At 51.6% G+C, this 22,710-nt stretch overlaps 2 protein-coding genes across 2 annotated transcripts in view; both read right to left on the minus strand.

Annotated features, from left to right (window-relative positions):
* The window catches only part of POLD1 (DNA polymerase delta 1, catalytic subunit), a 28,772-nt gene extending 15,776 nt beyond the window's left edge, over window positions 1–12,996 (minus strand). The window contains exons 1-3 of the mRNA XM_055311415.1: window positions 12,959–12,996; window positions 738–983; window positions 229–342 (exon numbers count right to left, since the gene is read on the minus strand). Of these exons, the coding sequence (XP_055167390.1) occupies window positions 229–342; window positions 738–939 (316 nt within the window). The 5' untranslated portion in view covers window positions 940–983; window positions 12,959–12,996. The remainder of the gene's footprint in view (window positions 1–228; window positions 343–737; window positions 984–12,958) is intronic.
* A 1,375-nt stretch (window positions 12,997–14,371) lies between these two features.
* NR1H2 (nuclear receptor subfamily 1 group H member 2) lies at window positions 14,372–21,057 on the minus strand. The gene is made up of 10 exons (XM_055312068.1): window positions 20,924–21,057; window positions 20,678–20,811; window positions 20,024–20,085; window positions 19,811–19,942; window positions 19,165–19,455; window positions 18,819–19,087; window positions 18,426–18,605; window positions 17,677–17,776; window positions 15,570–15,778; window positions 14,372–14,967 (listed from the first exon to the last, which is right to left on the minus strand). The coding sequence occupies exons 3-10, from the start codon at window positions 20,064–20,066 to the stop codon at window positions 14,821–14,823; spliced, it is 1,371 nt and encodes a 456-aa protein (XP_055168043.1). The 5' UTR covers window positions 20,067–20,085; window positions 20,678–20,811; window positions 20,924–21,057; the 3' UTR covers window positions 14,372–14,820.
* Window positions 21,058–22,710: the final 1,653 nt, after the last annotated feature.

Genomic DNA, 22,710 nt, shown 5'->3' on the forward strand with positions numbered 1-22,710 from the left:
CGGATGGATGGGTGTCAAACCACACCTGTCTCCCCCCAGCAAGGAGCCTCAGTTGGAAGACAACTCCCCACCTCCATGAAGCCCTGCTGGCCACCTGCATACCCCCTTCCCCTCTTGCTGCCCACTGTCACCCATAGCCCTGGCCACCTACATGGGTACTGTCCATCTCCTCCCTCAAAGCCTGGGACCCCTCCTCCCACCCACCAGGCCTCTGTCTACCAAGCTCACCCACGTAATGATCGATCTCCAACTGCTGGAAGATGAGGGGCTCCTTCTGGGGATCCAGGGGGGGCGGGGTGGGCCGAAGCCAGCGGGCATCTATGGCCGTTGGGGAGAACTGCCCTGGGCAGGTGGGAGAGAGAAGCAGGCTACATGGAGTCGTAGTCCTCCCTTGGAAATATGTAATGCCCCCCTCCCTCCCCCTGACCTCTCAGGTAGCATCTGATATGTGAAAGGAAAGTCAGGTGGGCATGGTGCTCTGGCTCAGGCAGGTAACTCAGGAGAGATTATGGGATCAAGAGTCAGGGTCCAAAAAAAAAAAAAAAAAAAAAAAGAGTCAGGGTCCAAGGAGCTGCAGGCAACAAAGGTGGCATACTGGCAAGAAGTCAAAAGTCAGCACATTGTGGGGCTCAAAGTGGGCCAGAAGTCAGAGGTTACAGGTGAGCTCTGTGGCTGACTCAGTTCACAGGCAGGATGAGTATGGGGGTGCAGGGGGTTCTTCCCACTCTAGGTCTCACCATCTGGGGCTCCCTCCAGGGGCGGCTGCAGCAACTCCTCCTCCTGTTCTTGCAGCCTGTGCTCTGCCTCCATCTCCTCCATCAGCGCCAGCTCCTCCTCAAACTGGGATGGCTGAAATGGCTCATCCTCATCCCAGAGGCCCCCACGGGCCCGCTTCGGGGGCACCCCAGGCCCTGGGCCTGGTCGTCGCTTCCCATCCATCCTGCTGGACAAGTCAGGGCTGGGGGTAGGTTTCTGTCTTCTTCCTGGCCCCACATACACCCACCATGACCATGAGCCTTCTCATTCTCCAGAATGCCTCAGGAGTAACACGACTCCACCCGCAGGCTCACGGGGTGCTGGCACATTCCACATGTAGTTAATATAATTACAACCCACTCTCCATCTCAGTTTAATCCTTTCTTCACATGTTCAAACCTTCTACATCCTTTTACCTGTCTGCCTGCCCCCTGCCACCTGTCTGCATGCCCTCCACCCACCCAGAGACCTGGCCCTTAGCACATCCCTTTCTTTCCCATAAACCTCTGTTTCTGATGTGATCACCCACGTCTCCCCACCTGCCCAGGCCTTTGTTCTACAAACAGCTGGGAGGCACCCTTCAGGCCCGTCACACTGTATCGGGTGCCAGGCAGTGGCCTGACAAATCTGATCTGGTCCCTTCCCAGCTCAAAACACCTCAGAGGCTTCCCATCCGCCTTCAAACCAAAACAAAAACAGAAGCCCTTTCTATTTTGAAATAATCTCAAATTTGCAGAACTGTATACCCTTTACCCAGATTCCCCAAGTATCAACTTGCTGCCACATTTGCTTTATCAGCCCCTATATGTGATATGCACACATCATCACTTATTTATTTCCCCAGTCATTTGAGTTAGTTGCCTGTCAGTTAGATACCATGGCCCTTGACCCCTGCATACTTTAGCACATATTGTTGAAGGACAAAGACATTCTTTCTCTTTCCCCTTCTTTTAAGTAGGCTCCACACCCAACACAGGGCTTGAACTCACAATCCTGAGATCAAGAGTCACTGCTCTACCAATGGAGCCAGCCAGGAGCCCCAAGGACATGTTCTCTCTCTTTTAAAATACTTTGAGAGAAAGAGAGAGAGAGAGAGGGTGAGCGCACAAGCAGGGAGGAGAGGGAGAAGCAGACTCTGTGCTGAGCAGGTAGCCCAATGTGAGGCTTGATTTCAGGAATCCAGGAACACAACCTGAGCCAAAGGCAGATGCTTAACAAACTGAGCCCCCCAGCCCCCCCCCCCCCCTGCCAAGGTCATTCTCTTAAGCAAGCATGGGATGATGATCAAATCCAGGGCTTTCAACAACTCAATAATAACATAAAGTGTCCATTTCCTGATTACTCTGTCCCCCCAAATCTCCCTTATAGTATTTCCCTCCAAACCAGGATCCAATGTAGCAAACACAACAACAAAAAAAAGCAAATGTACACATTTTTTTTATTCTTTTCTTTCATAAAATTGTTTTTTTAACAGTTTATTTATGGGGTGCCTGGGTGGCTCAGTGGTTGAGCATCTGCTTTTGGCTCAGGGTGTGATCCTGGAGTCCTGGGATGGAGTTCAGGCTCCCTGCAGGGAGCCTGCTTCTCCCTCTGCTTATGTCTCTGCCTCTCTGTGTCTCTCATGAATAAATAAACAAAATCTTAAAAAAAAAAAAAGTTTATTTATTTAAGTAAGCTCTATGCCCCAACATGGGGCTTGAACTCACGACCCTGAGATCAAGAGTTGCACACTCTTCTGACTAAGCCAGCCATGCACCCCTGTTTATATGTTTTCTTAATTGCAACACATAAGAAATTATTTTATGGTAGGTTTTGATAAGATATATTGATATGAAAGTATATATCCGCCCTTTCATGAAGATGGCACCAAAGGCGAAGAAGGAAGCCCCTGCCCCTCCCAAAGCCGAAGGCAAAGCAAAGGTTTTGAAAGCTAAGAAAGTGGTGCTGAAAGGCGTGCAGTCACAAAAACAAGAAGATCCGCACGTCACCTACATTCCGACCCAAGACTCTGCGTCTCCAAAGGCAGCCCAAATATCCTTGAAAGAGTGCCCCCAGGAGAAACAAGCTTGATCACTATGCCATCATCAAGTTCCCCTTAACTACTGAGTCAGCCATGAAGAAAATAGAAGACAACAACACACTTGTGTTCATTGTGGATGTCAAGGCCAATAAGCACCAGATCAAACAGGCTGTGAAGAAGCTCTATGACACTGATGTGGCCAAGGTCAACACCTTGATCAGGCCTGATGGAGAGAAGAAAGCATATGTTTGACTGGCTCCTGACTATGATGCTTTGGATGTTGCCAACAAAATTGGGATCATCTAAACTGAGTCCAGCCGGCTATAAATCTAAATATAAATTTTTTCACCATAAAAAAAAAAGAAAGTATATATCCTCTGGTAGGTTTGACAAAAGACTATATTCAAGTGAAGCCCATTGAGATTAGTAACTTCACCATGAATAAATAAGAGAATATTCTAAGAAAATACACACTCAGTTATTTGAGGGTAAATAGCCATGATGTATGAAAGCTATTCTGAAAAAAAAAAAAGTTTTTAGGGGGCATATGTGCAGAGAGGGGGGAAAATGAAGCTTGTGTACATGCAAATCATAAAACAGAGGGGAAATGTTAAAACATGTGAAGCTAGGTAAAGGGTATACAAGTGTTCTTTGCATTATTCTTACTCTTTGGATCTTCCTTTAAGTTTAAAATTATTACTATTACTTTTTTAGAGATTTTATTTATTCATGAGAGACAGAGAGGCCAAACATATGCAGAGGGAGCCTGATGTGGGACTTGATCCTAGAATCCTGGGATTATGCCCTGAGCCAAAGGCAGATGGTCAACCGCTGAGCCACCCAGGCATTCCAAGTTTAAAATTATTTTAAAAAAGAGAAAGAAGTTTTTTAAAAGTACATGACTCCCAGCATCCAGGCCTACAGAGAGATTACAGGAACCTAGGGCAGAACCCAGACCCAGCTGGGAAGGAGGGCAGGGAAGGGACAGGTCAGCTGCCCTGGGTTCCAGTGAACACCTCTGATCCCATAACTCCCCTTACACCACCCTAGATCCAGTCTCCCCTTCTTCCTTTTAGGGACCGACCCCTTGCCTCGCAGCTGACATAGGAAGCCCAGCCCAAGACTACGTTTCCCAGGGTGCACTGCGAGGGACGATCACGTTACTGAGTTCTCTTGTTAAAAGAATGCGAGGTGTGCAACTTCTGGGAGAGCCTTCAAAGGAAGCTTACCTCTATAGCCTCTTCCCTCTTCTCCATGGCTGGGGCATGGATATAGTGGTGATGAACCAAACTTGACCACAGGGACACGGACAACATTACAGGGAATGCAGGGCTACAAGACAGAAGGGACCCAGGTCCCTCGACAACCTCCTGAGGGCAGAGTTTCTACTTTAGGGAAGTTACGCGGAGAAATATACTTATGTCTTGCCTGAGCCACCACGCTGTAGGGTTACACCAGCTGAGCCTAGGGCTGACCGGGGATGTGTTGTTTCAAATGTCTGGTTTGGTACACAATGGAATACTTCTCCACATTAGACCACAGGTAGCTACCGAGAAACACACAGGATGGACAAATCTCAAAAACATGCCATGCAGAAGAAGCCAGACACCCACGTATGCACTGGAGAGATGGGAAAGTGACTGGTCAGGGGTATAGGTTTTCCTTTTGGGGGGATAAAAATGTTCTGGAAGTAGACAGAGGTGGTGGATGTGCCACACTATAAACATACTCAAAAACAAAACAAAACAAAACAAAACAAAAAACATACTCAATGCCACTGAACTGTACACTTCAAAATGGTTAACCTCAGGGATCCTTGGGTGGTGCAGCGGTTTAGCGCCTGCCTTTGGCCCAGGGCGCGATCCTGGAGACACGGGATCGAATCCCACGTCAGGCTCCCGGTGCATGGAGCCTGCTTCTCCCTCTGCCTGTGTCTCTGCCTCTCTCTCTCTCTCTCTCTGTGTGACTATCATAAATAAAACAAAACAAAATGGTTAACCTCAGGGGCACCTGGGGGGTTCAGTTGGTGGAGCGTCTACTTTGGGCTCAGGTCCTGATCTCGGGGTCCTGGGATCGAGCCCAATGTTGGGCTCCCTGCTCAGCAGGGAGTCTGCTTCTCCCTCTCAAATAAAATCTTAAATAAATAAATTTTAAAAATGGTTAATTTCACCTCAATTTACAGTAAGAGTACATACTGTGTGGTGCCATTTATACAAAGTTTTTGAATAGGCTAATCTGTGGTGCTAGCAATCAGGCCAGCAGCTGCTTATGGGAACGGAGGGATTGAGAAGGGGAATGAGGAATTCTCTAGGGTGCCTTACCTACAGCTGCCCATTTGAGAACCTGTGCATTTCACTGTTTGTAAATTCTACCTCAATTAAAACATGAGAGCTGGAAGGCCACAATCCTGCATCTAGGGGTTTATAATAGAGGTATACTATCACAGAAAAAAATCTGCATTTATGAGGTTGTTTCCGGCAGCATTGTTTGCCATCACAAAAGACTGGAAACCACCTAAATGTCCTCATCCACCCTGGGGGAACTGTTTAAATAAATTACATCAACTCTGGTCCATGGAATATTATGCAGCTGTATAAAGGAATGAGGAAGCTCTCTACGTATTGATGCGCAGGGCTCTCAAAAGACCCATTGTTAGAGAACATGAGATGCAGAATGGTGTACTTAGTTATCTTTTTTGTATTATAAAAAAAAAAAGTCTAAAAAAAGTTTCTCCTGATTCTTTGCATTAGGAAATAATCAAACCAAAGTAAGGACTGGACTGTAAAACTACCTGTCTGGAATCTTAATGTCATATGTCAATGTCATAAAGGGGGTGGGTGACAAGGAGGCAGGAAACTTTTATTTATTCTTTATTAAGATTTTATTTATTGGGACACCTGGGTGGCTCAGTGGTTGGGTGTCTGCCTTTGGCTCAGGGCGTGATCCTGTGGTCCCGGGATGGAGTCCCACATCAGGCTCCCTTTATGGAGCCTGCTTCTCCCTCTGACTATGTCTCTGTCTCTCTCTCATGAATAAGTAAATAAAATCCTTAAAAAAAAAAAAGATTTTATTTATTTATTTGAGGGGGAGGGCAGAGGGAGAGGGAGGAGCAGACTCCCCACTGAGCAGGGAACCTGACCTGAGGCTCCATCCCAGGACCCTGGGATCATGACATGAGCTGAAGGCAGACACTTCAGTGAATGCTTATAAATTGAAGGAGAGACTGCATATCTTGACAACTAAGTATAAGGTGTGACCCCAGATCAGACCTTGGATTAAAAAATCAAAAGCAGGGGCACCTGGGTGGCTCAGTGGTTGAGCATCTACCTTCAGCTCAGGTTATAGTCCCGGGGTCCTGGGATCGAATCCCACATCAGGCCCCCTACAGGCATCTTTCTTCTCCCTCTGCCTATGTCTCTGCCTCTGTCTCTCATAAATAAGTAAATAAAATCTTTAGGGATGCCTGGGTGGCTCAGCAGTTGAGCATCTGCCTTCAGCCCAGGGCACAATCCTGGGGTTCCAGGATCGAGTCCCCCATGGGGCTCCCTGCAAGGAGCCTGTTTCTCCTTCTGCCTATGTCTCTGCCTTTTCTTTGTCTCTCATGAATAACTAAATAAAATCTTTAAATAAATAAATAAATAAATAAATAAATAAATAAATAAATAAAATCCTAAAAAAAAAAAATCAAAAGCCACCACATACGATGTCACCGGGACAACTGGACAAATTGAATAAAGATCATGTATGAGAGACGCCTGGGTGGCTCAGCGGTTGAACGTCTGCCTTTGGCTCAGGTCATGATCCCGGGATCCCAGATCAAGTCCTATATTGGGCTCCCTGCAGGGAGCCTGCTTCTCCCTCTGCCTGTGTCTCTGCCTCTCTCTGTGTGTCTCTCATGAATAAATAAATAAAATCTTAAAAAAAATAAATTAAAAAAGATCATCTATGAAATAATGGTGTTGCCTCAGGGTAAATGGCCTGATTGTGATAATTATGCCAGTTATGTAGGATGTCATTGGTCAGCTAGAGTTTTGGGAGTTAAGTGTCATGATGACTACAACCTGTAAATAGTTCTGCCAAAAAAGAAAAAGTATTTATGTGTGTCTAGATAAAGCAAATGATACAGCGTGTTAGCTGGTGAATCCAGGCAAAGGGGACATGGGTGTTTGTTGTATTTGTCTTGCAAGTTCTCTGCAAACCTGAAATTTTTCAAAACAAAAGTTGGAGAGGCACCTGGCTGGCTCAGTCAGTGGTGTGTGCAGCTCTTGATCTTGGGGTTGTGAGTTTGAGCCCCATGTTGTTGGGTATAGAGATTACTTACAAAACAAAAAAGTTGAGGGCGCTTGGATGGCTCAGTCAGTTAAGCATCTGCCTTCAGCTCAGGACGTGGTCCTAGGGTCCTGGGATTAAGTCCACATCAGGATCGCTGCTCCACAGGGAGTCTGCTTCTCCCCCTGCCACTCCCCCTGCTCATACTTATGTGCTCTCTCTGAAATAAATAAAATCTTAAAAAGTTGGAAGAAAACATATAAAATAAAAAAATAACATTTTTACAAGGTACATGGGAGAGTATGTAAAGCATGTTTGTGTTTTGATGTTATTAAGTAGGGTCCACGCCTAGCATGGAGCCCAACGCGGGGCCTTAACTCATGACCCTGAAATTAAGACCTGAGCTGAGATCACGAGATGGACACTTAACCAAATGAGCCACCCAGGTGCCCCAAAGTATGTTTGTTTTCTTTTCTTTTTTTTTTTAAGATTTTATTTACTTATTCATGAGAGATACAGAGAGAGGTAGAGAGAGAGAGGCAGAGACAGGAGAAGCAGGCTCCATGCAAGGAGCCTGATGTGGGACTCGATCCTGGGACTCCAGGGTGACGCCCCGAGCCAAAGGCAAACGCCCAACCGCTGAGCCACCCAGGCATCCCACATGTTTGTTTTCAATGCATAATTCTGGAGAGATAGGTAATAAACTGATAACCCTGGATTCCCGGGGGTGGGGGAACGGGACAGTATGGGACAGTTTTTTTTGGGGGGGACAGTTTTATTGATATAATTCATACACCATATGACTCATGAGATCAAGTGTACAGTTTGATGATTTTTAGTGAACTCAGAGCTGTGTGACCATCACCACAATCTTAGAACCCTTTCATCACCCCAAAACAAAACCCCACACTCCTTGGTCATCACCCTCACCCCAGCCTCTCAGCCCATTCCCACCCCAACTTCTCCCAGCCCAAAGCCATCACTAATCTACTTTGTCTCTGTGGATTTGCCCATTCTGGGCATTTCCTATAAATGGAACCTTAGAATATGTGTCCTTTGTTGTCTGGCTTGTTTCACTTGGGATCATGTTTTCAAGGTCTACCCATGATGCAGCAGGGGTCAGTGCTTCCTTCCTTTTCATGCCTGAACACTTCCTCACCATGTGGCTGTAGAACACTGTGTTTATCCATTTGTCCGTCAGTAAACTGATATCAGGCTGTTTGCACCTATAGCCTGTGACGAGTGGTGCTGCTCTGACAGAGGACACGCAAGTTTCGAGTTTCCTATAGGGAGGAAGACTTGGAACACTCTCCTTTGGCGACTTTTGAGTGCAAACTGTTTATACGTGGCTTAATTCACAGGAAAGGAAAAGCCTGGAGGCCTTTGCTTCAGCCTTGCAAGCGGCCAGAGAGACACATAGAGTTTTGACCTGGGGAGGGGGGTGGCAGTGGGAGAGACCTGGGTGGAGTAGAGGATCTCTGGCTTCCAGGAGCCCAGAGGAGTGGCCACACCTGGCCTGGCAGAGGGAGGCAGGAGGGCTCCTGGGCAGACAGGCTTCCCCAGGTCAGTGGGCTGTAGCCAGGAGGGTGTGGTGGGAGGGAAGGTCGCTTTGCAAGCAAAATAGAGGTTCCTGTGCTAGTTTCCCATTGTAGGCACCGCCTAAGCACAGTCGGGCAAGGGAGCATTAGAAGGAAAGAGGCCGGGACCCCTGGGTGGCTCAGTGATTGAGCATCTGCCTTCAGCTCAAAACGTGATCCCAGAGTTCTGGGATTGAGTCCCGCATCAAGCTTCTGTATGGAGCCTGCTTCTCCCTCTGCCTGTGTCTGCCTCTCTCTTGGTCTCTCACGAATAAATAAATAAAACCTTTTAAAAAGAGAGAGAGAGAGAGAGAGAGAGAAGGAAAGAGGCCCCTGTGTGTACCCTCTCAGCTGCCGAGGCACAAAACAGGGTGATCTCTCCTGGTTCAGACCCTTCATTACAAACAGATAATGCTGAGCGCCCCCTGGCTTAGACATTAGTTTCTGTGACACCCCCTCATCAGTGTTCTCGTCCTATCTCCCAACCCAGGGCTTTCTCTGCCACCTCTATACTCATCTGATCCGGCTTGCCTATCTCTGGCCCAGACCGTTCTCCAAGGCCCAGCCCAACAGAGGCAAGCTGCTTACTATGAGGACGTCTGCTTAGGCATCCCACACTCCATAGCCAGGCCCCTCATCTCCCTGCAAACCTGCTCCCTGAACCCCTCAGTCTCCCCCAGTTCAGGAAAAGGCAGCTCCTACCAGGCCAACAACCTGGGAGTCACCCCAGCTTCTCTCTTCCCCTCCCTCATACCACATGTTTGTTTCCCCTGCAAATCTCATAGGCTCTATGAGACCTGAGTCTCACCACTTTCCAGTCCCTGCCGGCTCCCAGCCCAGGGTCCTCTGACTTTCTAGGATTGTTTGCAGCTTTCTGTTGTGGTTGCTGTTTGTCTCCCCCTGCTGGAACCTGAGCCCAGCATGAGCCCAGCGCAGGCAGGGATTTGGTGTGTGTTGTCAGGGAGGCGTTCCAGAGTCTACAATAGAGCCTGGCACACATTTATTGAACTATCTGTTCAATAAATGAAGAGCCTTCCACTAGGGTGTCCCTCATTCCACCCTGCCCCCTATCAGTGTATTCTTCACACAGCAACCAGACGGATCCTGTACAAATGTGTCAGATCATCCCATCCCTGCTCTGCTCAGAAGCTGCCCTAGGTTCCACCTTATGCAGAACTAAAGCCAAGTCCTCAGGGTGGCCCACAAGACCTTCCCTTTTAGACACTTATCTCTGCCCTCTCCCCCTTGTTCATTTGGTTCCAGCCACTTGTTTCCTCTCTGTTCCTTAAGCACTCCAGGCTTGGTCCTACCTCAGGACCTTTGACAGACTGTTCCCTCTGCCCTGACAAATACTCTTCCCCAGATGTTCCCATGGCTTCCTCCCACCTCTCCTTCAGGTTTTTGCTCAAATGTCACCTTCTCAGTGAGGCCTGTTTTTTTTTTTTTTTTTAAGATTTTTATTTTTAAGTAATCCACACCCAACATGGGGCTCGTACTCACAACCCCGAGATCAAGAGCTGCATGCTCCACCGACTAAGCCAGTCAGGTACCCCAGTAAGGCCTGTTTAAAAGAACAATCTCCACTGCCCCACACTGATACCCTCCAACCCCTTTTCCTGTTTTACGTTTTCCAGATGGTACTTATCGCTGCGTGATGCACTGTATCAGTTCTTAGAATTCTCAAAGCATAGTCCTGGACCTGCAGCTTGAGCTTCACGTGGGAATGTGCTGGATGCTAATTGGTCAGGCCCAACGGAATCAAACTCTCGGGGGCTGGGGGGTCCAGAATCTATGGTAACGAGCCCTGGAGGGATTCCAAGGCCACTCAATTCTGAGAACCACTGCTTATTTATCTTGTTCACTGTCCATCCCCACAATGCGAATGAAAACTATGAGAGATTTTGTCCTGTTTCCTGCTATGTTTCATGCGCCCTGAAGAGGGCCTAGGACAGAGGATGTGCTGAATAAACATCTACCAAATGAAGAATGAAGGAACTCACAGAATCTTCAAAAAAACTTCAGAGATAGGTGCTGTTACCTTCCAAAACAGTGACCAGAACCAAGGTCCAGAGAGATGAAGCGACCTGCCCAAGGTGGCACAGCTAGCTCGGAGGGTTCAAAGATAGGCAGGCTCAATCCAGAGCCCCACTGTTAACCAGTACTACAGACTGCCGGTGGCCAGGGGTGCCAGGCGAGATGCAGGGGTGAACTGCTCTCTGCCCAGCAGTAGACACAGACTGGAGGTGGACACCTCTGCTTGCTCATCCCCGTGTCCTGGCTCATACACATCTAGTGACAGAATGATCAGTTTACAAAAGTAACTATGCACCCCTCTCCCCCCCATCCCCCAGAAAGCTACACTTTTCATGCTTTGGCCTTGTCCCTCCTTGGGGGCCTCCCTGACTCCGCTACCCTTGTTTGCATGTCAGGAACCATCTGGGCCTGTGTCTGACATCTCACCAGACAGGAACCCCCCTCAGGACAGGGTAGGGTCTGTCGCTTCTCTGAGTCCTTGGCAATGCCCAGCACAAGGCCTGGCTGTGGGGAAGTTGTTTGTTGGATGAGCTCACCCCTTTTTTCAGTCACTTAAACTCCTCTTCTTCCAGAGACTCAGCTCCAGTTTAACTCTTCCAGGATACTCGGTGGCCCCTTGGGGCACTCACTGCAGCTAGTACTGCTTCTGTTACTGCACATGTGCACCCACATTCAATACCCATGTTCATATTCTGAAGCCGGAACTGCTTCAGAACATAAGCTCCTCAAAACACAGGGGTTAGGGTGTCAGTCAAGTCGGGGTCCCAGCATCATCACTCAGCACAGTGCCTGGAACACAGGCCACTTCAAATTATGTTGGTTTAGACTCCTGTTAAATAACACCAACCCCACAAGTCTCCCCTCAGCCTCTGCCACTTCTCTCGCCTCCCAAAGACTAGTGCTGCCTCGCATTGGTTCTGAGCACTCTGGACTGAGATCTGTGCTCCTCCCCACCAAACTGAATTCTCGTTGGCTCCCCAATGCCCAGCAAAGGATCTGCCATAAAAGCAGCTGACTGCAAGAAGGGCTGAAGAGGAGAAAAAGCATTGCAAGAGAAGGGAATAGCGTGGCCAAGAGGCCATCAGTGGGGAAGGAACCTCTCTATGGGACAGGAGGCCTGAGTGGTGATGAGCAGCAAGGAAGGGGAGAGATGGATATGGATATCCATAGGTTCCTGGCACGGGTGGGGCTATGAAGCTGAGAAACTGTTATCACCCTGCCCACTCACTGCCACCTCAGAGTGGCACCCCAAACCTGCTCCGCCTTAGCCTTCTCCATTCAGCCTGTTGCTCAAACCACATAACCCAGTCATCTGAGCTCTTCTTCCTTACACCCTCATGTTCTGCTGGCTCAAACCCCAAAGACAATTTGACAGCACGGCAGTCTGAGGCACCGACAATCCTCTCTTGCCTTTCAACTGGCCTTCCTCCTTCCATTCTTGTACCCATTACAATCCCATCTTCGCTCAGCAGCCTGTAAGTTTTTCAAAAGGCAGGGCAGGTCCTGTTGCTCTGATGCTCAAAACCCCCCATGGCTTCCCGGTGGAACCTAGAATAAAAGCCAAACCCCACACCAACATCTACAAGGATCTGATTCCCCAACATGTCTCCAGCCTCACTTGTTTTCTTGGGTCCAGCTACAAACACACTAAATTTGCCTCAGGGCCTTTGCACTTGATGGTCCCTCTGTCCAGACCTTTCTTTTCTTTACATGGCTGACTTCTCTGTCAAATGTCACATCCCCAGAAAGGCGATTTTTGATCACTCCAGCTAAAGAGCCTGGCTACCCTGTTTTATTTCACTTTGGACAATGTATCAGACCCCAAGAGCATTGCTTTAACATTAATACTTATCACTAGGCTCCTGTCTATCTTCTCCCCAGGCAAGGACTCCCCTAACTTATTCAGGCTGTAGTCTCTGCTTCCAGAACAGTGCCTGGCACAGGGTACTCAATATTTAGTGAATAAAGCGTGACACCATGCTCCCACGTGCACCAATTCAGTCCTCCAACGCGTCCGAGATCCCGTCGCCCCAAAGACCCTCCAGGGGTCCATCCCCCAGCTCGCCCCGGGGGCCAGGCGCCAAGCACAAGCTCCCCCCCCGCACTCCGAGGGCCCCCCAGGCCCGGTCATCTTCCCGCGCGTTCCCACGACCACCGGCCCTTGCCCCTGTACAGCGCGCCAAAGGGATCCCTCCCGCTTCCGCGCCCCTCGCAACCCTTCCTCAGGCCTACATGCCCGGCTCCTCCAACCTCCTTCCCCGCCGGGCCGAAACCCTGCAATCCCCCTTCTCCCCTTACTGACCCGCTTCAAACAGCCTTTCCCGCCACAGTCTACGCCGCCGTGACCCCTGACTCTACCCGCGCAGACTCAGAGCCGCTGCGCGCCGAGCGGGGCCACGCCCCTCCCGCGCCCGTAGGGCGAGACCACGCCCCGACGCGGTCTCAGGCCACGCCCCTCCGCTCAACTGAGAAGAGATCACGCCCTGTCCTTCCACCTTGGGATGTGGCCTCTCCCTATTTTCCATAATTCTCGCCAAACCCCGCCCCGTCCTGCGGGGTCCGACTCCTCCCAAGCCTCGCCCCCTCCTGGCGTCGTCTTCGTCGATTTCTACCTGTGTGCGCAGCGGCGCGCCCCGCCCCCTGTCCTCATGGCCCCGCCCCCTCGCCCGCCGGCGCGGCGCTGGTCTCTTCAGCCCACTTTCGGTGGGAGGCCAAGTCGGGATGGATCCCGGCGCGCTGTCCTTCTTTCCGCTGGCGACCTGACGCCTGCCGTCCCCGCGGAGGGGAGGTCTGGTCACTTGTGTCTCACGGCCTGAGTCTTCCCAGCCGCATTAGACTCAGCGCAGGGTGGGCACATGTGGGGGAGCCAGGCACACTGCTTAGAATGGGACGACGCCTGTAACTAGTTACTTCCCCCTACCTGCTCTAAAAAACATAGCTTTCGGTCCCCAGCCCGTCCCTCCAGGCAACACCTCCTTCACCCTTGGCCAGGACTGTCCAACAGCTCACTTCCGTGACCCCTCAGGGCCTGGCCCTGGGGAAAAAGGAACTCTGAAAACTCTGCAGTCCGCCCTTACTCTGAACATACCACAGCCTCTTACCATCCAAAGTTGGCAGTGCCCTTTCCTTAATTTAGGGGGCGGGACCCTGGTCTTGGTATCTTGATGCCCTGATGAGGACTTGTGTACCTTGTACATCTAGATGCACACACAGCTGCGAGCTGCCCCCATTAAAGCCCCTATTAATAACACTTACATTCTAGTTGACCCTGATCACCCCCTATGGCCAGCCGACTGGTAGCCACCTCCAGCGAACCTTATCTTGTTCTCCCGTTTCCAGTGCACACAATTGTTCGCCACACAGTAAGTGCCCTATACACATTTGTTGGATGAATATCTGCATTCCCAGAATGGCCAGCACAGTGACTAGCCCACCAGTGGCTTCAGCAAATATTTTTTGAGTAGTGAAAGCCCGAGTCCCTCCATCACTTTAAATTCTTTTTCCTTCAACAGGCTGCAACTCACCTGTAGGGAGATGACCCCCAAGGCTATTAGGTTAGCCCCTTGGAACTGCCCCACCCCCACCCCCCGAGTTCAAGTCCCATTACCTCAAACCCTTTACCAGCCTGGAAGCACAACAAGATTTGGGGCTGATATCAATGAAGACCCTGACCACCCAACACCTATATACATCCTTGACTCACTCTGGCTCAAGGCAGGTTTCTATTCATACTTTTATTTCCCTGTTTTTGTCTTTTTTTTTTTTTTTTTTAGTTTTTATTAAATAAAAGGAACAGGGGGAAGAGGCCTGCAGTCTCTCAGGCTGGAGGGGAGAGCCTCAGGTCCCCCAATCCCTCTGTTCAAGGTGCGCAGTGAGCTTGAGGTGTAAGCTGGGTGGGGAGGGCGGCTGGTAGTGCTAGGAGAGTCAGAGGTTGGGATCTATGACCCATCCAGCCCTCCCAGGAAGACTCAGTGGGCAGGGGGGAGCCTCCTGGACCCTGACTGGGGCTCGCCCGAGGGCTGAGGGCTGGTGGGGCCAGGGCTTGTGCTAAAAGCCACAAGGTGGGACCCCAGGCTGGGCCCCTTCCCACTCCAGGAGGAGGAAGGGGTAACAATGTCCATTTGCTGAAGGGTACAGGGCTGTGGGGCAGGGTCACCAGGCCCCTCATTCGTGGACATCCCAGATCTCAGACAGCAGAGGCGGCAGCTTCTTGTCTTGAAGCCGCAGGGCAAAGACCTGCTCGGAGTGCACAGAGCTCAGGGTGCGCAAGCTCACAAGCTTCATCAGCATTCGAGGGAAGCGCAGCTGGTCCTGCATGGGGACAGGAGGAAGGTGGGCTTTGGCCGGGTCTCGTGACTCGTGAGGCTCTGCTCAGCCTACTTGGCCCATCAGGACCACCAGGAGGGCCTCCCTCCCTGGGCCAAGCCAGGACAGCACGGTGGGGAGTGGCTGGGCAGAGCGTGGGGGCCCCCACCCCTATGCCTGTACTAGGCCTGGCTCCTTGGCCAGGGGACGGGGGCCTGAGGACAGACTCTGCGGGGAGGATGTCAGCCAGAGCTCAGAGCTCTGCTGCCAAGGGAGCTGGGCTCAGATGAGGAAGTAACACCACAGCCCTGGGCTTACCCACATGGGTCTTGGCTTCCTGTCCCCCTGCCAGGGCTGCAGGAAGGGCTGGGCTCTGGGTAGCTCCAGGAGCCGCCTACCTGTGGCCTCTTTTTTTTTTTTTTTTTTTTTTTAACTTTTATTTATTTATGATAGGCACACAGTGAGAGAGAGAGGCAGAGACACAGGCAGAGGGAGAAGCAGGCTCCATGCACCGGGAGCCCAACGTGGGATTTGATCCCAGGTCTCCAGGATCGCGCCCTGGGCCAAAGGCAGGCGCTAAACCGCTGCGCCACCCAGGGATCCCGTACCTGTGGCCTCTTGATGCGCGTGTAGGAGAGCAGCGCCTCCACGTAGGGTTGCTGTAGGGCTTCGACGCGGCTGGGCTCCTGCACATTGGGCCGGTCAGCAGAGAAGATGTTGATGGCAATGAGGAGGGCGTACTCGGCATCATCCAGACCCAGCCGCCGCATGGCCCGAGAGAACTCGAAGATGGGATTGATGAACTCCACCTGCAGGCCTGTGGGAGCAGGAGGCCCAGCCTGATAAGCTCCCCCAGCCCCAGACTGACCCCACTCCCGAGTCCTGATCCTGCTACTGAGAATGGCAGCAATTTTAGTGTCTTTGTCACATCTGTTCACCTTTCTCCACCACCTATATGAGTGCCTGGCACATGGTAAGTGTGCTATAACCCCTGCTTGAGTAAAGGAAGGAGTAACCAAAAGTGAACATTTCTTCAGTGTTTTCTATGACCCCACCCTACCTTCACTTCCTTCCTGACTTCAGGAAAGGAAAAAATTTTAAACCTTGGTTACGTTGTGTCATTCCTGTGGTAGCCACCCCTGCTCAGAGTAAAGCCTAAACTTATTCCCAAGAGCGTTCGTTCATTCATCAAACATTATCAATCACCTACTATGTGCCAGGCTCCGGGGTAGAGCTGTTTACAAGACAAAGCCTCCCCTCTTGTGGAACTTGCATTTGGGGGTTGAGGAGAAGAAACAACAGACAAACATGTAAGTGAGCCATTCGGCCTGTGAGAGTGATGGGTTCTGCTGGATCAAGGTTAACATAAGGAAGGGCAATGGAGGCATCTAGAACCAAATCAGCATCTTAGACAAGGTGGCCACTGCATGGTGATGTTGTAGGAAGGCCTCACTGTAGGGTGACCTTTGAGCGACAACCCAAGGAGGGAAAGGGACAAGTTACAAGGATGTATAAGTGTTCCAGGTCGGTACCACTGTCTGTTTTGCCCAGGACTGGGCAGCTTTCAGGGCCTCAAGTCTTTAAATGTTGAAACTACAAAGGTCCCACATGAACCAGGGGTGAGTTGGGCACCCATGTTGGCTGAGGGACCGGCAACTACAAAAGCCCTGAGGCAGGAGCACAGTTGCTGGGTTCCAACAACAGGGAGGAAGCCAGTGTGGTAGGAGGAGAGTGGGAATGGGAGATGAACACAGAGAGGCTCCTGCAGTGCCTGTGGGCCATGGCAAGGACTCTGTCTTTTCTTCCAGTGAGACCGGAGCCATGCAGGCTAGTGAGCAGAGGAAGGACATGGGCTGACTTGGTATTAACAGGATCCTTCTGTTTGTGGTGTGAACAGACATTCAAGAGAACCCAGCGAGGGGACCTGGCAATGTTCCAGGAAGAGACACTGGTAGGACCTCATCTTTCTCTCCAGCCCCAGCTCCCTATGCCTCACTGTAGTTCCTTAAAACCATCTAGGTCTTCCCCTACCTCAGGGCCCTCTGCCAAAATCATTCTCCCCACTCACTGCTCCCCTGTCAAGTTCATATTCAAAGGGGGTTGAGATGGCCAGGGGTTTGAGGAAGGGAAGAGGATGAGGTTAGGAACACACATGTGGGAGTACAGACAGGTGCCCCAGGAAGAGGTGGTGAGGGAGAGCAGGACTTATAGAGAAATCCCAGAGACTGAACGAGCACAGCGTTTTTGTACATGGGGTTCCCAGAAGGCAATGCTACTCCCCAATTCCCTTTTCCTAGGTGATAAATCTCACCCCTAAGGCCTCAACTTCCTCCAAAAGCCCACCACCTAGGTCACATCCCCAGGTGAATGTTCTTGGAGGGCAGGGACCAGGACTGCCCCGTACAGTTGAGTAGGTTGCAATGGACTAAGATGCAGTCTTCCTCCAGTGACACCAGGTTTTGGGAGGAGGGAGCGTTTTTTCTTAATTCCAATCAAAATGCCCTATGTACAGTAGAGCCCCCTTCACCTCATCCTGCATTGCATCCTAGTGCACAGACTCGGCATTCTGTACCCTTATCTCACCACAAGGATAGCTCCCCATGCTTTGGAAATAAAGAAATGAGGCAGACAAGAATGAGGGACTGAGGTCTCCCACCAGTAGGGGCCCAGCAGGGGCACCAGCCCTGCACCCTGCCAGTCCACTCTCTGTTGTACCTGCACGGTGGAAGTCATCCTTGCTATAGGTAAAGTCCTTCAGGAAAGTGATGCACTCGGTCTCATGGTTGTAGCGTCTGGCTGTCTCTAGCAGCATGATCTGGGGACAGCAGGGAGAGAAGTAGGCAGGGGCAGGGGCTCTAGGAGTCCCTATGACCCTTTAGCCACTGGTCTCCCCTCTCTTGGCCTGTGGGGGGACCTAATCTCGCCAGAAATCATCCCTTGTTCCCTCAGTCACCCCAGCCTACGGTCAGCATGTCAGATACCCCAAACTCTCTCTCCTCCAGGTTTAGCACCCACAGCACCCTCCACTTGGGATACTCTTCCCAGGTGGTTATGAGGCATGGGGACAGGCAGTCTGTCTGTTTTCTTCATTGCCACATACTCAGCACTTGGAGTGGAGCCTCATATATGCTAAGAATTCAATATTTATTTGTTATGGTTGCTTTGGATTAAATGCCAACTCATCTGAATAGCCTTCCCAGCACCACAGCACCACATTCTTTCCAGCCCAATCCTCAATTTTTCCCAGCCCCAGCCCCTTTCCTTTTTCTCCTTGGCTCATGGGAGACTCTGATTATCTGTTTAGTATTTTGGCCTTCCCCTTAGGGTATCCTCTCCACAAGGGCAACAACTGGAGGTATATGGCTCATCACTATACTCCCAACAGCTTTCCTGAGGCTTATCCCTGGAGCTCCTCATGGGCAGGAAGGAAGGGCCTTGTAGAGGATGGGCACACTGCCCATTACCTCAATGGTAGACGCCTTCAGGAGGGCGATCTGGTCCTCGCGGCCCAGCTGCAGGAAGCCAGGCACTTGTTTGGCGAAATCCACAATCTCCTGGACTGAGATGATGGCTAGCTCCGTGAAGTGGGCAAAACGCTGCTGGCGGGCATCGCGGGACTGGGGGTCTGCACCCAGAGGCCAGGGCTGGGGAAACAGGGGCCAGGGTTATTCTCAGGACTTCTCCCTCAAGCCCAAGGCTGCAGGGACACCTTGAAGCAAAGACTGTACCCTAGGAGACCCTCCTCTCCAAGGCCCTGCCCTCCGAAGGCTCGTTACCTCCCCATACCCTTGGCTACAGCCCCACTGGCTCAACCCCACCATGCTCATCATCCTTCAAGGCTGTGGGAGGGGAGGTACCGTGACTTTGGGCTGGTCAGAGAAGGAGCGTTTGTTGCACTGCAGTTGAGCTGCCACCAACTGTTGGATCATTAGTTCCTGAGCAGCTGTTAACTGAATACCCTCGCCTTCCCCAGAGCCCTGGCCGCCTCCATCAGATCCTCCTGGGGAGGCCCCAGGTCCACAGGCTGTGCTGCTGCTGCCCATTGGCCCTACGGGTGACTGTTGCTGCTGCTGCTGTTGCTGCTTCCGAATCTTCTTCTTTCGGATCTGTTCCTCCGAGAGGACGCCTGTTCGGGAGACAGAGGCCTCAGCAGAGGCCCCAGGGCTGGGCAGGGGTCCGGCTGGCTCTCCCCCCAGCACTCACACTGCTCCCTCATCCCGGCCTCCTTGCACTTGCGCAGCCGGCACTGCTGGCACTTGCGCCGCATGAAGGCGTCCATCTGGCAGGTCCCGCCACCCCGACAGGCGTAGCGCCTGGCCCCGCCTCGGACCACACTGCGCCGGAAGAAACCCTTGCAGCCTTCACAGCTGAGCACGTTGTAGTGGAAGCCAGAAGCCTTGTCCCCGCACACACGGCACAGCTCATGGCCCAGCATCTTTGGGGCTGGGCCTTTCTTTCGCTTGCGCTCAGGTTCCTCAGCAGGGTCTGGAACAACTGGGGTGGGTGGTCAGGAACCCTGAGACACAGGGCCTCGGAAGGAAATTGCAGCCCAAGGATCATCCCCACAAGAGAGAAGCAAAAAGCCAGGATACAGACAGTGACCCAGGGAAAGGGTGTCTCAAAAACAAAACCGTGCATATCAGTGAACCCCAAAGAACAAATGACAAGAGGCATCAAGTAAGAAAAAAATATGCTCACGGGCAAAAAAAGAAAAAAAAAAGTGACAAGTAAGCATGGAAGAAAAAATTAACGAGAAATTGGGAGCCTCCCATCCTCATTTCTGATCTTTCTCCCTTTCTGGATCCTTCCCCAACCCTGTCCCAGCCCCTGTCCTTGGCCCCCATCTCACCCCCGCTGCAAGCGGAGTGGGCCCAATCGCTGCCTGGGACATCAGGATCTGGACCCGAAGGCCACAGTTCGGGACCCTCCTCCTTTATCGCTGGTGAAGAAGACGGGGCGCTGGCTTGAGGCGGGCCATTTCCTGGGAGAGGTAAGCACAGTTAGTTTCTCCTGACAACTGTGCCACGGGGGTCGGGGCTGGGCCGGGAAGGAGCTCACTCACCAGGCAAGGACGTGTCCAGAGAACTGGTGGTGGGGGTGGACATGGTGGAGTCACGGAGAAACCTGCATAATACGGGGGACCAAGAGCCTTGTGGAGCCAGGGAGGCTCAGGTTAGGCCAGCCCCAAGTCCTGATGCGGGCACCTGTTTCTTCCATTTTTCCAGGCTCCTCCTTTACTGCAGAGACCCCCGCCTAGCCCCTGCCTGCCTGCGCGACCTCTCCTCAGGTTGGGACAGAGCCCGCCCCCGACCGCTCCAGGCCTCCACAGGCTCTCAGCCCTGCCCTCACCTAGACTCCGCCCCTCCCGTAGGCTCCGCCCACTCCGTTCCTGCAGGTACTGCCCTTTCTGCTTCCATCGTGCTCCCCCCTCACTTCCTCCATCCCACCCAGTTTCACCCTACCCACGAGTAAGAACTCCCCACCTCCGCGGAAATAGCACCCCCAACTCCCACCCTGACCCCACCACCTCCCCATGCCCCACCCCTATCTTTTCCATCTAGGTCCCGCCCAAGCCTACCAGGTCCCACCCTCCCTGCAGCCATCACGCCCCGCCCCGCCCCTTGCCCCGCCCCGCCGGTGCCCCTCCCTGCAGGCCCCGCCCCACCTCCCGTCAGGCCACGCCTCCACCCCCTCCCTTCACGCTCCGCCCCCACACCTCGCTCCAGGTCCCGCCCCTCTCCGAACACCAGTGGGGGGCGGGGCTCATGGCTGCGCGCGAGGGTCTTGTGGGCGGCCTCTCGCGGGGTCTCCTACTCCCGTTGCCCTGGAAACAACCGGAGACAGCGCGAGCTACGGAAGGGAGGGGGGGAAGGAGAGAAGGAGGCTGAGCGGAGCAGCGCGGGGAACGCCGGGAAGCCCCGGGCCCAGGACGCCTCCCGAGTCTCCCCACACTCTAGTGCACCTGCCTCTGTCCCCTTGCTCTGCTTTTCCTCCTCCTTCTCTGTATCCCCTGGCACACCGCCGCTTCTCGGATCCCCTCAAAAGTAACTTCGCCACTTCTTCCGGCAACCCCGCCGTGCGTCACTTTAGGAAGGGGGCGGGCAGTCAGGAGTGACGGACTTCCGGTCCGCTTAACTAGCCAAATCGGCTGCCCCGCACGGAAGTCGTATTCTCACCGGAAGCTTACCGTCCGGGGTATTTCCACCGAGGCCTGGCAGGAGAGTTCCGGACCAGTTCCTTGAACGTAGTGCGGGAGGGGGCGTAGCCTGTCCCAAACCTCCCCAGTGGGAGCTGGGCTGCTTTCGCTCCAGCCCTGTTCCTCTCTGGGCTCGTAGCTTGGGGGTTTACTGGTCACGAAGCTCCCGACCTTCTGCTCCTTTTCGCACACGTTTGATTTGAAGCATGTTTGTCCTTGTTTGATTAACAAGTTTTCTGGTTTTAGAGGCACGTTGCTTACTGGTTTGAAATAAATTGAATTGCAAACCTAGACCCAGGAAAAATCTATTTAAAAAAGAACTTGTTAAGGGCTCCCTGGGTGGCCCAGCGTTTTGGTGCCTGCCTTTGGCCCAGGGCATGATCCTGGAGTCCTGGAATCGAGTCCCATATCGGGCTCCCTGCATGGAGCCTGCGTCTCACTCTGCCTGTGTTTCTGCCCACCCCTCTGTGTGTCTCTCATGAATAAATAAATAAAATCTTTATATATATAAAAAAGAACTTGTTGATATGAAGATTTAAAAAGAAGCAGCATAACCTCATAACCAAAGTGATACAAATAATAGCTTTTAAAGATAACTTACAATACTTGAATAGGTAGAAAAAGGGAACTGTTCTGGTCTTTCCTTGATGATAATCAGATCTATATTGAGCATATATCCGTTTTTTATTGCAACGTATGAGTCATGCTCTTTTATAATTTGTTTTGTCCATTCCGACATGACCTTGAAGCTATGGAATCGGAGGATGTTACCACTAAAAGGGGTGATTACATGGACATAGAGTGGAGAGAATGGCTGAACTCGTGTCTCTGTCACTTCCTGGTTGTGTTATGTTGAGCCAGGCTATTGACCCTGCCCGTGCCTCAGTTTCCTTTTCTAAACTGGGTCCAACGAGGAGGCTGGGTGGCTCAGTAGTTGAGCACCTACCTTTGGCTCAGGTCGTGATCCTAGGGTCCTGGGATTGAGACCGCATCAGGTTCCCCGCAGGAAGCCTGCTTCTCCCTCTGCCTGTGTCTCTGCCTCTTTCTCCGTCTCTCATGAATAGATAAATACAATCTTAAAAAAAATAAATTGGGCCCAATAAGAGTTAGTTGGGTTGTCATTACAACCAAATAAGGTAAAAAGAATGAGTCAGGTCAGGTTCAAATAAGGAGAGCCTAATATGTGAGAACTATGTTTATTCTTGGGGATGCTCGGGTTGTTTTTAACTTCCCTAGAACAGTGCAAAAGGCTGAAAGAGACTGAAAATGAATTACAGCAGTTTGGGGCAAGGCATATCACCCTCAGTCTCAGTTGATGGATCTGAAAATAGGAGAAGTTATTCCTATTTCTTAAGAAAGGTGTGAAGATTCAGGAAGGACAGTGCCTGGCGCATCTAAGCCTCCAGGGTGAAAACTCGTAAAGGGAGACCTCAGTAAATTGAAAGGGGTAGACCAGCAGGGGGAGCTCTCCTGGGTTATCACTCCTGTGTCAATCACAGGAAGGACTGTCAATTACAGACCCCAGCAGAAGAATCTCAACGAGAAAGAATCCT

This window comes from Nyctereutes procyonoides, unplaced genomic scaffold (genome assembly GCF_905146905.1).
Source record: "Nyctereutes procyonoides isolate TBG_1078 unplaced genomic scaffold, NYPRO_anot_genome, whole genome shotgun sequence".
Taxonomy (NCBI): Eukaryota; Metazoa; Chordata; class Mammalia; order Carnivora; family Canidae; genus Nyctereutes; species Nyctereutes procyonoides.